The following is a 13801-nucleotide window of genomic DNA, read 5'->3' on the forward strand; positions in this document are numbered from 1 at the left end:
AGATGAGCGTAAATGCATACGCTGTGGGAACAATCCTGACAGAGAATTCTTGTCCGCGAGGCGCTCAAGCTCTCTGGTGGGTTCCTTGCATACTTCGGTCCTGGAAGTACTGAGTATGTAAGAGTTACATGGAACGATCACCCAGGCCGAGCATAACCTCTATGAGTTTAGCTCGCTTTAGCCGGAGTATACTATTGCACTTCCCTATGGGCATTAAATGCTTATGAGGTATATTATACAGTCGCTCCTCTACCTTAGCACGACGTGATTGAATTGTGTTCCCATAGCGTCTTTAACAAGACGCAGTACGAGTGGAGTATTGACAGGTAACGCACTCGGTTACTATCGTAACCTCAGTTCCCTGAGATACGGAACGAGTACTGTGTACTTTGCCGTGCCAGGTAGCTACACGACTCATTCGTCGCTTCAGTCGAAGTAACCTGAGGATCCTATGGCGAAACGGCCGCTTATATAGCCAGATGGCTCCGCCCATTCTGGCGGGCTTCATCGTCATAGGCTCGTGCAGCTTCGCTGTCGACCCATTGGTTCTTTTTTTACACACTGCACGAACCAATAGTTGTGCAGTTTCACTGCGTGATTGAATAAGGTTTCGGTTCAGGAGAAAAAAGGCTTTTTCCCATAGCGTCTTTAACAAGACGCAGTACTCGTTCCGTATCTCAGGGAAACGAGGTTACGACAGTAACACAGTAAGTTTTTCCCCAAAAAGTGTAAACATTAGCACCTTTAAAACATTTCTCTGGCTCAACCAGACAACAACTTGGTACTAGGAGTGTGCGATATTGGTAAAAAATAATATCTCAATATTTTCTGGGATTTTATCGATAAGGATAATTAGACAATATTTTGCTGAGTGTATTATTGTGCTGATATCTTAAACTGACTCCCAAAGTTTTTGATATTCTTCATATTCTGTGTGGTGGTCAGTTCAGTCTGACAGAAATGTATCTTTTTCAGTCAAAAGTTTAAATTGATTTTTACTTTTTATGGGCATTTTTACCTTTATAACGCCATTTTTTTATAGGTGCATTATCTTTTGAGTCAGATTCTTACATTTAATCAATGAATTAGAATAATAAGACATTTAGGCTGTTACCAAGCAAATGAAATCAATAAACAAAATTCATCTTTGCAATGCAGAGGAAAAAGAAGCTGCATCTGAAGTGGCATTTAGATGCCTTTAAACATTGTTTAATGCAGGACACGAATGTATTTAACCTGCAGTTTCAAATGCATAAATAATGTTTTGATATATTAAACATAAACGTTATATATTGATATTTGAAATTATTTAAATAAAAAGATACTTAAAATGTAAAATTAATACCGCCAGTAGGTGGTAGCAAGTCACTGTTAATAATTCACTGTCATTGCAATTGAACCGAATCATTTAAACGATTCATTCATTCAGGAAAGAAACGCCCTCATGTTGTTCAAAGACACAAAACAGTGCTGTGGCTATGTTTGGAATTATTTTTGTTGGCAAAATAGCACAAAAACAGGTAATATGTTGTCTAAAACGTAAGTCTCTTAATTAACTTGTTTATTGAACTGTTGTAAAAAATCAATATCACATTTGTAATCATGGTACTTTTTGGAGAAAAAAAACAGCACTCTTCATGTGAAATTAACTACATGAAATGTTGGGCTATAAATATATACATTTTCTGCCCACGTCTTGAATTTGTAATCATTCTAAATGTATTTTAATAGACTGAATCATGCAGTGAAAAAACGCACTCTAAATGCGCACACGCACTAATCTAGCCTGCACGTAATGTATGCATGCACTCTGTAGTTGCGTTTTGAATCGTTTTTGCTAAATACTCGATAATGTCAAATCGCACATCGTTAAAACAACAATTACGATATCGCAGATGATATACAGGTGCATCTCAAAAAAATTAGAATATCGTGAAAAAATTATTTTTTTTATTGTAACTTATTTCAAAAAGTTAAACTTTCATATATTCTAGATTCATTACATGTAAAGTAAAACATTCCAAAAGTTTTTGTTTTAATTTTGATGATTAGAGCTTACAGCTCATGAAAGTCAAAAATCCAGTATCTCAAAATCTATTTCCTAAGATCAATCAAAAAAAGGATTTGCCAAACAGAAAAGTTCAAGTTCTTTAAAGTATGTTTATTTATGCACTCAATACTTGGTCGGGGCTCCTTTAGCACAAACTCCAGCATCAGTGAGGTGTGGCATGGAAGCGATCAGCCTGTGGCTCTGCTGAGGCACTACTGAGCCTTCAGCTCGTCTGTATTGTTGGATCAACTGTTTCTCATCTTTCTCTTAAAAATATCCCATAGATTCCATATGGGGTTCAGGTCAGGCATGTTGGTTGGCCAATCAAGCACAGTGATATCATGGTCAGCAAACCACTTGGAAGTGATTTTGGCACTGTGGGCAGGTGCTAAAGTCCTGCTGGAAAAGGAAATCAGCATCTCCATAAAGCTTGTCAGCAGATGGAAGCATAAAGTGCTCCAAAATCTCTTGGTAGACGGGTGCATTGACTTTGGACTTGATAAAACACAATGGACAAACACCAGCAGACGTCACTGCACCCCAAATCATCACTGACTTCGGAAACTTCACGCTGGACTTCAAGCAGCTTTGATTCTGTGCCTCTCCAGTCTTCCTCCAGACCTCGATTTCCAAATGAAATGCAAAATTTACTTTTATCTGAAAACAGTCCAGTTCTTTTTCTCTTTAGCCCATGTAAGATGCTTCTGACGTTGTTTCTGTTTCAGAAGTGGCTTGGTAGCCCTTTTCCTGAAGACGTCTAAGCATGGTGGCTCTTGATGCGCTGACTCCAGCTTCAGTCCACTCCTTGTGAAGCTCTTCCAAGTGTTTGAATCGCCTTTGGTTGACACTATTCTCAAGCTTGCGGTCATCCCTGTTGCTTGTGCACATTTTCCTACTCAATTTCTTCCTTCCAGTCAACTTTACATTTAATATGCTTTGATACAGCACTCTGTGAACAGCCACCACCTTTCAGTAATGACCCTCTGTGATTTACCCTCTTTGTGGAGGGTGTCAATGATTGTATTCTGGACCACTGCCAAGTCAGCAGTCTTCCCCATTATTGTGGCTTCAAAGAACAAGAGATACCCGGAATTTATACTGTAGAGATGGTCATTTAATGAAGCTCAAATGTAAATATTCTAATATTTTGAGATACTGGATTTTTGACTTTCATGAGCTGTAAGCTCTAATCATCAAAATTAAAACAAAAGACTTTTGAAATGTTTTACTTTACATGTAATGAATCTAGAATACATGAAAGTTTCACTTTTTGAAATAAGTTAAAAGAAAAAAATGAACTTTTTCACGATATTCAAATGTTTTGAGATGCACCTGTATATCGCACAACCCTAATTGCTACTACAAGTTAAACTAACAAATTTTGTGAATATTAACGTATTATTTAAAACCTTATTCACGAAGGGCCTGATCAAGAGCTGTTTTATTAACTACAGAGTAATGACAGCTGGGTTAAAACTGTGTTAATGTGTCGGCTCTACCATATGCATTTTCCATTAGATAATTACAGTATTTCTTTCTCTATTCAGAGACACAACACACATCTTGAGTTGTACAATATGTAGTTGTTTTGTTTGTGGCAAGATGATATCGGTTTCAGTTTCAATTTAAGAGATTAAATCTTTTGTAGAGGGACAAGCACAACATCGACCTGAGAAAAGTTTCAATAAAAAGTGACTGATGATTTCTAACTGGACATGTCACAAGAATGAACATTAAATTCATATGAAGAGCATTTGAGAAGAATGTGTGTGCACTGAAAATTACCACTACTCCAAACTGCTCCGGTTCAGAGAGGTTGGCATATTCGCTCTTGTACTTGACCAGTGCGTTCAGCTGCTCCTGTTGAGGCAGGTACTTCACAAGATTCTGGAGGGGAGAACAAGACAAAGAACATGTGCTACAAAAAATGTGTGCTAGATTCATTTAATTAGCAGTTCAACTTTAACCTGCAATCTAATTGTTGCTGGTTTAGTTCTAGTGTTTAGCCATTTAGCGGAGCTCCTCAACTAAATTGACTCTTATGGCAATTAATGACACACTAGACTAATTGAAGGGACAATATATCTCCCTGGAGAATTCTGAGGCTAAGCATCTTGCTCAAGGGCAAAACGGCACTTCAGCAGACCTGTGATCTCAGTAACCCTACAGTTCATGGGTTGGCCCAGGCTAGAAATGAACCTACAACCTGTACATTAGCAGGTCTAACACTAAAAACTCCATAAAAAAAAAGGGTTTATTTTGTTTAATTAAAAAAATAATGATGGTCAATATTTTATTTTTTAGCTTCAGACTATGATTCCACCTAGTCAGAGGATCTTAAACACGTATGATATTTTTAGCCGTTTTTTAGAAAACTTGGTTTCATTTGTTGCACATCTCCTAGCAACGAAGCATTTCTGTGTTGGTTTGTTGTGTTCAGAATGACTTGAAAGTCTGATTGTGAGTGATCCTCTGTGATTTTAGTGTATGATGCCCAATTTTCCTAACCATTTAGAAAGTCCCAGGTGTATGCCTAGTGTTATGAAATCTGCTCATGTATAAAAAGTTGTGTAGTGTATTCCAGCCTTTACACTGGTTTTGGCCAAATTCTAGAGTTACAGAACTTACACCAGAGATTCCACATTGGAAGTCCACTGATGTTCCATTGCACATATCAAAACAAAAGTTGGAAATGAGTTGAAAGGAATTCACACCATTGGGCTAACACAGCTTCATCATAATATGTAGTTTTATCTCAAAGTATTGGTAGGACTATGATGTTTCGTTATCCATTTCAGCATCTCTTTTCCCCAATCAGCTGCAGTCAATCTCCACTAAGTCTATCATATAAAAAGCAAATGCAAGGAAAAATACAAAATAAATGTTTTAGCAGCAATTTAATCATTTTTATGCATGAAATCATGTGAACATATCTATCCACAGCGCGTGTTCTCTCAACCTCTCATGTACCCTTGTCATTCTCCATGAGATCATTAAATCGTAGATATATATAGATCTCCAGCATTTCTCATTTATTAACGTATTGTGATCCTGTTATTTTTCTAAGTCAAATCCGTAACTTATAGGAATTGGCAAAGTACTACAATATAAATGCACTTTTAATTAACTGCTTCTGTGAGAGTTCAAATAGGTCAGAGTCAGGAAGCATCTCTCAAGCATCTTACTTCAAAAAGAAAAACTTTGAAGCTTCATATAACCATATATGAACTGGTTCAGTTTATCTCCAAATGGCCACTTCATTAGTGCACATGAACATGAGCCAAATATATGGATGGCCACTTTTGTCTGTCAACTCCAAAATGAAATATAAAGTATAGATGCAGATGGCTATTTATGTTGTTCCCATCTCAGTCATTAAGATGAATATGAGGCTGCTTTTAAGTGGTAAGCAGTATAAAATAACAAAGCCCTGTTATGGATCTGAAGTAGTGGATATTTTAAAACTATAGTAGTGAATGAGAACCTGCTGTGCACTGAGCTACTGAAGAATACATAAAACTGAGCCTCACATCAGTGCTGAATGATAAAAAGCAGGGGGAAATCAAAGAGAGAGAATGTTTAATGTTTCTATGAAACAAAAATGAAATATTTGCATTTAAACCATGCAATGGTAAAAAAGTGTCAAGCAGAAGATTCTGCTATGCCGCTGTACAGTATTTCTATGACGGGCTTGATGAAAATCCAAAACCATTAGAAAAAATAGTGTATAGTGACGCAGTCGGATGATTCTAGCGTAAACCATCTCCTTCATTATAACAACAGAAAATGTGTTCTGATGTGCATGAGACGTGTTTGTAAAGCTATCCATAATTACCAAGTATCAGTTATACAAGCACCCTATAACATAGATGTGGAAATGGTTTACTGTGCTGCTGAAAAATGTACCCTGAACTGCTCACATTTGTGGCTGTCCTCTCTGAACATGGGCATGCTTGAAAGGTCATGAATGGTGATGAGAGGTGATGTTACCTGGATCATGGGCTCAGTCAGCTGATCCTCGTCCACCTCTAAAATCATTCTCCTGATCTCCTCATAGGGCACACGGAACGACCCCAGGAAAATGGCTAAGGTAGCGAGAGAGAGTTTACATCAAAAACTCCCTGCATAATTCATCAACAAGCCACACACACACTCTTTGTCTTGTGTGCATGTGTGTATGTCCACTGCATGGAGAAAATATCTGATAAAAAGAAAGAATGAGCTTGACGTCGTCTGCATTTGAAACTCGCTTCAACTAGTCGAGACGAGGGCCAGATGAGGCAGTATCAAGATAACATTCATATATCAAGACAATAGGGTTTTCACCTCTGCCTACATTTGTCACAAATACTCACAATTCCTGAGCTAAAATCTGATTTCAGAAGAATTGCAATAAAAGGAAGGTGAGAGGAGGAGTAAGTGAATGACAGAAGAGCGAAAAAGGGTGAGGGACAGTGATCTGACTGGTGGGGTGTTCAGCTGGGACAGGAACATTTCATTTATTCCTTTCCCTTTTATTACAGAACTTTACTTATTGCCACAGAGACACTCGGACAAATGAATTAGTGTGAATACATGCAAATGAAAAACTGAGAAAAAGCAAAGAAGAGGGGAGAATAGCAGTTTAAATGTTTAAAAAACAGGTGCAAAGAAAAATGCCTGTGAAAGATAGAGAAGCATACAGAGATAGAGAGCGAGAGAGAACACATTGTATAACAGCACAAGACAGATGTTACTGTGTACCTCAAGGTTCTGAGAAAAAGAAAGAAAGGAGGAAGCAAGGAAAAAAACGACACCTGAAAACTTGTTTTGATTCACATGCCTTTCTGCACAGAGCAGTAGGAAAATAACTTAAGTTTCCAAAACAACATGAAAATCATCGAAAAAAATGACAAGGAAACGACAAGTCTAAAACTATTTATTTCTGCTCATCTGCACTATGTTGGTCTATGCACATGCTATACTTTTTTTTTTTTTTAATTGTGTGCTATTGCATCTTGCTCTATTTTGTGTGTGTGTGTCTTTTGCAATGACTTAGGTTTTTGAGACAGAAGCTCAAGTTTGTTGCCCCCTTTACCCTAGCTAATGTTTAAATTTATTAAAAAATAATGATTAAAAACAGCAAAACAAACAAAACAAAAAAACTCGATTACCAAACAAAACAAAATTAAACAAAACAAAACCGAACCAAAAACAAAAACCAAAACCAATCCATGTATCATTCGTTCATTTGTTTTTTGATTTAATATTGAAAGTAGAAAAACGAAAAAACAAAACAAAAAAACGGCTCCTTTTTCATTTGTTTCCAAAACACGAAAAACAAGAATTCAGCTTAAATTTTAGTTTTTCGTTCAGGGGTTGAAAAATGAATAAACAGCTTGAATATTCGATTTCTACATGGGGGCGGGAATTAAACGCCCCTTTCTGCTGATTGGTCAGCCGAAGATCAAGCCGTGCTGTCATCAGTTCTTCCTTAGTATCACGCAGCAGAATAATAGTCCTCCACTGCTGCAGTTGCACGGATTCTTAACGCATTCATTGCAACTACATTTAATTTTTTTCATCAAACAAACAGACTAATTAATAGCTCGACACAACTCATACCGGGGCAAAGTCTAGACTTATAATGTAATATTGTGTTTTATTAAAATTGAAAATAATTGACATCTCAAAAGGATATGCACTTGTGCGCGGCGTGAGCTGCGGCGCACTCGCACACAGGACTGCAACGCAAGTCGCCATTTCAGTTTGTTTCTCACCAAACCCACAGTATACCTTCATAATGCTTGGAATATACTCCATGAGATGCATAGGATTATTTTACGCCAGATAAGCATCCCAAAAAACCCCAAAAACAACAAAAACCTAAAGTCAGCATTCTCATTGGCAAGTGCGAGAAGGACATTTTTTTGTGTTAATTAAGTAATGAGCCTTTAGAAGGACATTAAGGATTGTAGTCACTCTAGTTCACACAGTTCCAAATCCAATAAACTGCAATGGGTTAAATAAACTCAATAAGCAGACAGACGCGACTACAGTCAAATGCAGACCAGTATTGAAGTGCACTGGAAATAAGCAGCAGTCATATTTAAAGCAGTTTAAATATGCCGTTTAAATTAATATTGAGTACTGATTGATGTTCACTTGGATTTTTTCCCTATCGAGGGGAAATAACAATACTCTGTCATTTATAGTCGTATAGTAAAATGTATATTTTTGTTTGTGTAACGTTACGTTTAAAATAACAACAAAATGCCATGCCTTTGAAAAATAAAGAGAACAACAGAATGCGCTGCTTTAGTGTGACTAGGTCTCCTTGAGCATCTTTCTGGCACCTGCCGCAAACATGAAGCACAGTGAATACTTGTCTTTTAAAAGGCATTTAGATTATTTGACGTTAAATGCATCATATAAATCACTTTGGAATAAATCACAGTAGGCCTTTGTATCACGATAAAAAAAGCAACTTTACAGTCTGGAAATATGGTAGGCATTATAGCAAATTATTTCCCCCATCACTTTAAGAACCACTGGTCTACACAGAAGAAAGCCCTGTCCAGATTCTGCCCCCGGTACGAGCTGTGTCGAGCTATTCATTAGTCTGTTTGTTTGATGAAAAAATATTAAATGTAGTTGCAATAAATGTGTTACAACTGCAGCAGCGGAAGGACTATTATTCTGCTGCGTGATACTGCGGAAGAACTGATGAAGGCACGGTTTGATCTTCGTCTGACCAATCAGCAGAAAGGGGCGTTTAACTGTTAGAGATCGAATATCCAAGCTGTTTATTCATTTTTCTACCCCTGAACGAAAAATTAAAATTAAAGCTGAATTCTCGTTTTTAGTTATAAAAAAAAAAAAAAAAAGCCGGTTTTTAAATTTTTCTACATTCAATATTAAATGAAAAAAATAAAAATAAATAAACAAACAAATGATACATGGATTCAAACCCAACAACACCCCCCCCCCCCAAAAAAAACAAAACAAAACAAAACAAAAAGATTACTGGAAAATACTCACAGAGGTTCTGTGCTATCTTGGGGTCCAGCACTTTCAGTTCTTTGACTCTCTTTTTGATGGATTTCTTCTCCTCCAGTTCCTCCTCTTCTCGTCGAGCTGAAAATCGTCAACAACACAATTTATTACCACACCCAAGTACAATACATGTATGCAGAAAACAAAAAATACCATGTGAACAAGCAGATTCACACTCAAGACAGTCACAAAACGGACACAGTGCTTGAAGCATACTAATGGGCTACTACAGCAGTAGGAACACATCAGTCCGTGCTTAATTTTTCACCATTACTGTCAATCACATGTGGGAAAGAAACTAGCATTTCATCTTAAACACCACTGAACAGAAAACACTGAATAATTAAAGAGCAAAGCCTTAAGGAAAATGCATTTAATGAGGACCTGTGGGGTTCTGTGATATGTTCACCTCTCGGGGTCAGATGATGAGACGGATGGCATTGTGTAAACATGCTTGTATGTTGACGAGACAGGAGGAGAGTGATGTGCTGAATGGAAAATTGCACTTTCAAATATCCATAATGCTCAAAAACAGCTTCAATTTGAACATGTCCATGATAGCCAAAAACATTGTGTAGCTTAAATGTAAACTTGTAAAACGCTAAGTAGTTAAAATTAATTTGAACTTGACATCGATGTCCAAAAATACTGTCTAGGTAGCTCATTAGGTGTTGAGGCAGAGCCAATGAGTCTGTAATGGTCATGCTGAGAGAGTAAGAGGATTGGTCTTTGGCAAGACAGCTGTGAAGAATGAGATTAGAGCCACATAGCTGTGATGACTGTAGTAAATGGGGTCACACTCTCTCTGTCCTGTGTGCACACACAGAGAGAGTTTCAACTATGTATTTAGCTTGCTATGCATGGAGATTTTAGGAAGGGAGCTAAATGTTTTGATATCATCTTCGTCTTTCGTGTGGCTTTTAAAACAAATAAAACATAGGAGACAATGCAGAGGTCATTGACTAACAGGTTAAACAGCTCCCTCTTCAGATCTCAGAAGAGAGAAAAAAAAAAGAGAAAAGAGATAAGGAGAGGAACAGATGGAAAGCAGGGGGTTTCAATACAAGTTTAATTATTTAAGACACCAGATTAAGAGAAGTAAACGCAGGTCTCCGGAGAGAAGTGCATAATTGTCTTGTGCACTAATTAACACAGCTGTCTGGATACCAACTCGAAAAACACAGGAGCAGGGTTAATCTACAGGAAAAGAACCCTATTCACACAAACAGCTAACCCAGATGCATAGCAAAACCACAACAGCAGGAGCCTTTTACATTCGCACATGGAGATGACACTGACTACAAAAGAAAGTCAAAGTGACTAGACAACACCCTACAAGCTCCACAGGTTATTCAGCCATTAGCTATGTTCCAACCTAGTGAGCTGCCTACCTAGACTGTACTGCAAAGCACTATAGACATACCAGCGACAAGCCAAAAGTGACACCTTTTGGTCAATCAGAATCAGAATTAGCTTTATTGCCAGGTATGTTAGCATATACAAGGAATTTGTTTTAGTGACAGTAGCTCCACAGTACGACAGAATGACAGCGACAGGACAGGACACAGATAATTAAAAAAATTATGTACAAACATACAAAATGGACAATATGCAAAACAGCACAAACACAATAGACAATTCAGTATGTACAGGTAATCTAAGGCAACAGTGCATCTACTAGCAGAAAAGGCAATTCCAGAATGTTCTGAGAGTTTGAGGCTGGTAAGATTTTTCAGAATCAGAATCAGCTTTATTGCCAGGTATGTTCGCACATACGAGGAATTTGTTTTAGTGACAGTAGCTCCACAGTGCGACAGAATGACAGCAGCAGGACAGGACATAGATAGTTCATACATTTTTTTTTTAATAGTACCGGGTTGGACCCCATTTTGCCTTCAGAACTGTCTTAATTCTTTGTGGCATAGATTCAACAAGTTGTTGGAAACATTCCTCAGAGATTTTGGTCCATATTGACATGATAGCACTGCGCAGTTGCTGCAGATTTGTCGGCTGCACATCCATGATGAGAATCTCCCGTTCCACCACATCCCAAAGGTGCTCTATTGGATTGAGATCTGATGACTGTGGAGGCCATTTGAGTAAAGTGAACTCATTGTCATGTTCAAGAAACCAGTCTGAGATGATTTTAGCTTTGTGACATTGTGCATTATCCTGCTGGAATTAGCCATCAGAAGATGGGTACACTGTAGTCTTCTGCTGCTGTAGCCCATCTGCTTCAGGGTTCGACGTGTTGTGCATTCAGAGATGGTATTCTGCATACCTTGGTTGTAGCAAGTGGTTATTTGAGTTACTGTTGCCTTTCTATCATCTCTAACCAGTCTGCCCATTCTCCTCTGACCTCAACAAGGCATTTTCGTCCACACAACTGCACTCACTGGATATTTTCTCTTTTTCCGACCATTCTCTGTAAACCCTAGAGATGGTTGTGCGTGAAAATACCAGTAGATCAGCAGTTTTTGAAATACTCATACCAGCCCGTCTGGCACCAACAACCATTCCACGTTCAAAGTCACTTAAATCCCCTTTCTTCCCCATTCTGATGCTCGGTTTGAACTTCAGCAAGTCGTCTTCACCACATCTAGATGCCTAAATGCATTGAGTTGCTGCCATGTGATGGCTGATTAGCAATTTGCGTTAGCAAGCAATTGAACAGGTGTACCTAATACAGTGGCCGGTGAGTGTAAATTTTATATATATAAAATTTACACACGGGGTGGCACGGTACATGTATTCGTACCGAACCGTCACGGTACGGACATCTTGGTTCGGTGCACGAGGCCTTACGACAAAACAGGCAATTCACCCCCAATCCAGAAGGGGGCGCCTGCAGTAATGCAACGCTGTTTGATAACCGCCAGCAGAAGAACAGCGAATGCCATGTAGCGCCATACGTATCCCTTCTAGCCTTAACCATGAGTTGCGCACCTGAAAACAAAGCCCACTAGACAATGACCATGTGCTGATTCTGAACGCGTCTCTCACATAGACTGACAAAGGAGTATACTTTAAAGCAGGGGTTCTCAACCCTGGTCCTGGAGGGCCACTGTCCTGCAGAGTTTTGCTCCAACCTTGATCAAACTCACCTGCCTGTAGCTTACTAGTAATCCTGAACCGCTTAATTAGCTGGTTCAGGTGTGTTTGATTAGGGTTGGAGCTAAAATTTGCAGGACAGTAGCCCTCGAGGACCAGAGTTGAGAAAGCCTGCTTTAAAGGCTTGCGCACTCAACTGTTTGCAAAATGGGGCTTTGTGCTCATGTATCCTACCTCTCTCATTCGTCACAAATCCAAATATTCCATAATATTTCAATATTTGCGAGGTAACGTATCTGAATGCTAAACTATTATTTATTTTGTAATTTATAGGCTTTGTAGTTTAGTCGCGTTCCAACGGTGATACAGAGGCGGGTGCGCTGATGTTTGGCTCACTGTATTTTATTTTGATAAAGTACCAACTGCGCTGTCATATTAGCAATGCTGGAACGGATGTGTGTGTTTGTTTGGTTTCTGTGTGCGTGTGTGTGTTTGCACGCTCCGGCGCGATCACTTCAACAGTTCCTTATACCAGCAGAATCAACTTTAAACACTTATTGTCTTATTAATAATCACTGTGTAAAGGTCTGCTTTTATTTGTGTACACTCACAATGAAAACAAAACAGATTTTATATATATAACATGTAATAATATTTAGTATTTCACAGCTAGGTGGAAAAAACTTGTAATTTGCACTACTGTCTGTTCTTTTTTTTTCAGGATTCTTTGATTAATAAAATTATCAGCATTTATTTGTTATTTTCTTTGAACAGCATTTTCAACTGGTAAAACTGATAAAATTTTAGTTAGGATGCCATCTAAAGGCCTTTCCACACGGACCGCGAAAAAGCAAAACGAATTTCAGACGCGATGATGCGCTGGAATAAAACAACAGCTTCCTATGGATGCTTCCACATAGACGCAAACATTTGCGCAGCGAAAATGTGCATTTTTTTTTTCCGTCCAGTCTGACGAATGTTTTCAGTTTCGCAAAGCGAAAACACGGGCCGTCCAATCAGATTTGAGCTAGGATAACATGACCGGAGCAGCTGCTGTTGCACAAAAAGTTGTTTACACGCGGTTTCGAAAACCAGTGTAAACAAACAATGAAGAAGAGTATCCCGGATAAGAGAGTGGATGCCGAGTTCTTGTTATCGTTGGTATTTGATTTATTCTCACACGTTTTTCATACAGAATAACATTTCTAATAATTCTCCACTCAATCATGTGATCTGTAGAGCATCGTCCGTTTTCTTCCACATGCACGAGTGTTATGAGTCAGAGTGCGTTCACACTCTAGTTCTTCCGTATAATTATTATTTTTTTAAATCCAGTGAAACATTTTTCTACACATGAAATATGAAAGCAAATGGACATGATTATGACTATATATTTTCTGTATGTGTTTTGTATGCAGCTCATGGTATTTTTTATAGCAATAAAGGATGTTTATGACAAATATTAGCAGTGTAGCGTTATTAAACATACAAAGAGTGCATTTGTCTGCTTATTATAGAATCAAAATCTACTATAAATCACAGTCGGAAGTTATAACAAGCACTCGATGATGGTTTAAAGTGGGTAAGCAAATACATTAATAATTAAATACATTTCCAAGTGTAGCTTGATGCTAATTGTACTTCTAATTATATTTCAGGATGTAG

The 13801-nt window shown here is 38.1% G+C and overlaps 1 protein-coding gene across 1 annotated transcript in view; it reads right to left on the reverse strand.

Moving 5' to 3' along the window:
* Positions 1–13801, reverse strand: part of LOC306854705 (protein diaphanous homolog 3-like) — a 358785-nt gene that overhangs the window by 125207 nt on the left and 219777 nt on the right. The window contains exons 17-19 of the mRNA XM_079392921.1: positions 9071–9166; positions 6041–6135; positions 3836–3937 (exon numbers count right to left, since the gene is read on the reverse strand). Coding sequence (XP_079249047.1) covers positions 3836–3937; positions 6041–6135; positions 9071–9166 — 293 coding nt within the window. The remainder of the gene's footprint in view (positions 1–3835; positions 3938–6040; positions 6136–9070; positions 9167–13801) is intronic.

Source organism: Barbus barbus, assembly GCF_936440315.1.
Source record: "Barbus barbus genome assembly, chromosome: 35".
NCBI classification, from domain to species: domain Eukaryota; kingdom Metazoa; phylum Chordata; class Actinopteri; order Cypriniformes; family Cyprinidae; genus Barbus; species Barbus barbus.